Raw genomic sequence first — 1,979 nt, forward strand, 5'->3', positions numbered from 1 at the left:
TTCTTCGCGTGTCTTTCCTATTTCAATTACTTCCTAATTTCTCAATTTCTTCTTTACAATTATCATTCATAAATTTGTTGGGCGTTAATTTTCTCTCTCCTCTACTTTTCTCTCTTCTATTTTCTCTCTTCTATTTTCTCTCTCCTCTATTTTTCTCTCTTCGTTGTCATCAATTGCTTATCACCATTGTTGATTCCTCTGTTCTTCACTGTTGTTCATTGCCATGGATTTAATTTATGTACCTGAAGTTCTTGACAGTGGAGGTTAGATTCTTTATTTCAATTGATAATTTTCATTAATTAGGTTTTTTTAATGTAATTTTTGAGTAATTATTGAGTAATTGTTAATTTTTACTAATTATTTGAATTGATAATTATCGCTATTTAGGTTTGGTTTGTTATTTGTTGATTTGAACTCATTGTATAATTAGGTTTTATTTAGTTGCTGAAATTTGAGATGAGATTTTGATTTTTTATTGTATTTCATTAATTCGTTGATTTGATCTCATTGTATAATTATTAGGTTTGTTATTTGCTGAATTTTATTTTTGATTTTTCTGAAATTTGAAGTTTAATATGATTCTGAACATCGTATAATTTTTAGGTTTAATTAGTTGTATTTTCTATTGATTAATTTATGAACTAATCAAACTATTGATCTATTTTTAATAAGCTTCTGGAATTTGTGAAGAGATTTTGATTTCTTATTATATTGCATTAATTTGTGATGATTTTGATGAATTGTTGATTAAACTGTTCATGAATTCTTGATTCTGAATATTCGGATCATATGATTTCTTGTAGAAGAATTTATGTGAAGAATTTGAAAGATATACATATATTTTAGTTGAAAGTGTGTTGGATTTGATTTTATATTGTAATTGCTGAATTTGAGGCTTTAATTTGTATTTTATGAATATTATTTGTTTATAATTCGTATTATGCACTTTCCATTGTATCTATTTTTAGAAATTGTTATTAGCACATTAGTATTATTATGAACACTGTTATTATATTTATGAACCTCTAGGTTATTTTATTGAATCTTTATTTGATCATGTATGTTTTTTAAAATGAAATTGTACAAGTAATTATGAACATCGTTTTTCCTTATTTGAACTTTTTTGTTTTATTTTTGAACTATAGTAATGTTTATTATACATTTTGTTTGTTTATTGCAGGTTATAAGTATGAAGTTGTTTATAAGGAAAGTGAAGTGTCTGAATTGAAGTGGAAACAAGCCAAAAGTGATGCAGAAGCATATGAAATGTATAATGATTATGCATTTAGGCATGGATTTAGTATTAAGAAGGGGAAAATTCGATATGTTGGTACTTCAAGTGTTTGGAGAGGCAGAAACTACCTATGTTCAAATGCTGGTTTGAAGGATACTTCTTCTAAGATGCCTAGGAAGTTTTCTAAGTTGGATTACCGTACATGTTGTGAAGCTTTCATTGATTTTGTAATTGATGAGAAAGGTGTTTGGACTGCTATTAAACATAATATGGATCACAACCATGCTATGATACCTGTTGAGAAGAGACATCTCCTTAGGTCTCAAAGGAAAATTCAAGGTGAGCATTTGAAGTTCATTAGTACTATGAAGGCTAGTGGGGTTAGGGCTACGGATTCTATTCGTTCTTTGAGGAAAGAAGTTGGTGGATCTCCTAATTTATGCTACACTGTTACTGATGTTTACAATGCTTTAGCTACTGAAAAAGCTGGCAGATTAGAAGGTGGTGATTGTAATGCTTTGATCAAGTCTTTTGTTGCAAGACAAGCGAAAGAGAGTGACTTTTATTATGAGTTTGAGGTGGAAGCCTTTGGTGATTTAATGGTCTTTGATACCACCTATAGAACCAACAAATATGGCATGATTTGTGCTCCTTTTGTTGGTATGAACCATCATTGCAATAATGTCATGTTTGGAATGGGTTTTATCCTTAATGAAAAGACCAGCAGTTTTGTATGGTTGTTTGA

The 1,979-nt window shown here is 29.1% G+C and overlaps 1 protein-coding gene across 1 annotated transcript; it reads left to right on the forward strand.

The window, feature by feature from the left end:
• Window positions 1-223: 223 nt before the first annotated feature.
• On the forward strand, window positions 224-1,979 carry LOC145577722 (protein FAR1-RELATED SEQUENCE 5-like). The gene is made up of 3 exons (XM_081635181.1): window positions 224-263; window positions 1,181-1,894; window positions 1,954-1,979. Exons 1-3 carry the CDS (start codon window positions 224-226, stop codon window positions 1,977-1,979), a joined length of 780 nt encoding a protein of 259 aa, XP_081491307.1.

Source organism: Chenopodium album, chromosome 14 (genome assembly GCF_948465745.1).
Source record: "Chenopodium album chromosome 14, dcCheAlbu1.1, whole genome shotgun sequence".
In the NCBI taxonomy this organism is placed as follows: Eukaryota; Viridiplantae; Streptophyta; class Magnoliopsida; order Caryophyllales; family Amaranthaceae; genus Chenopodium; species Chenopodium album.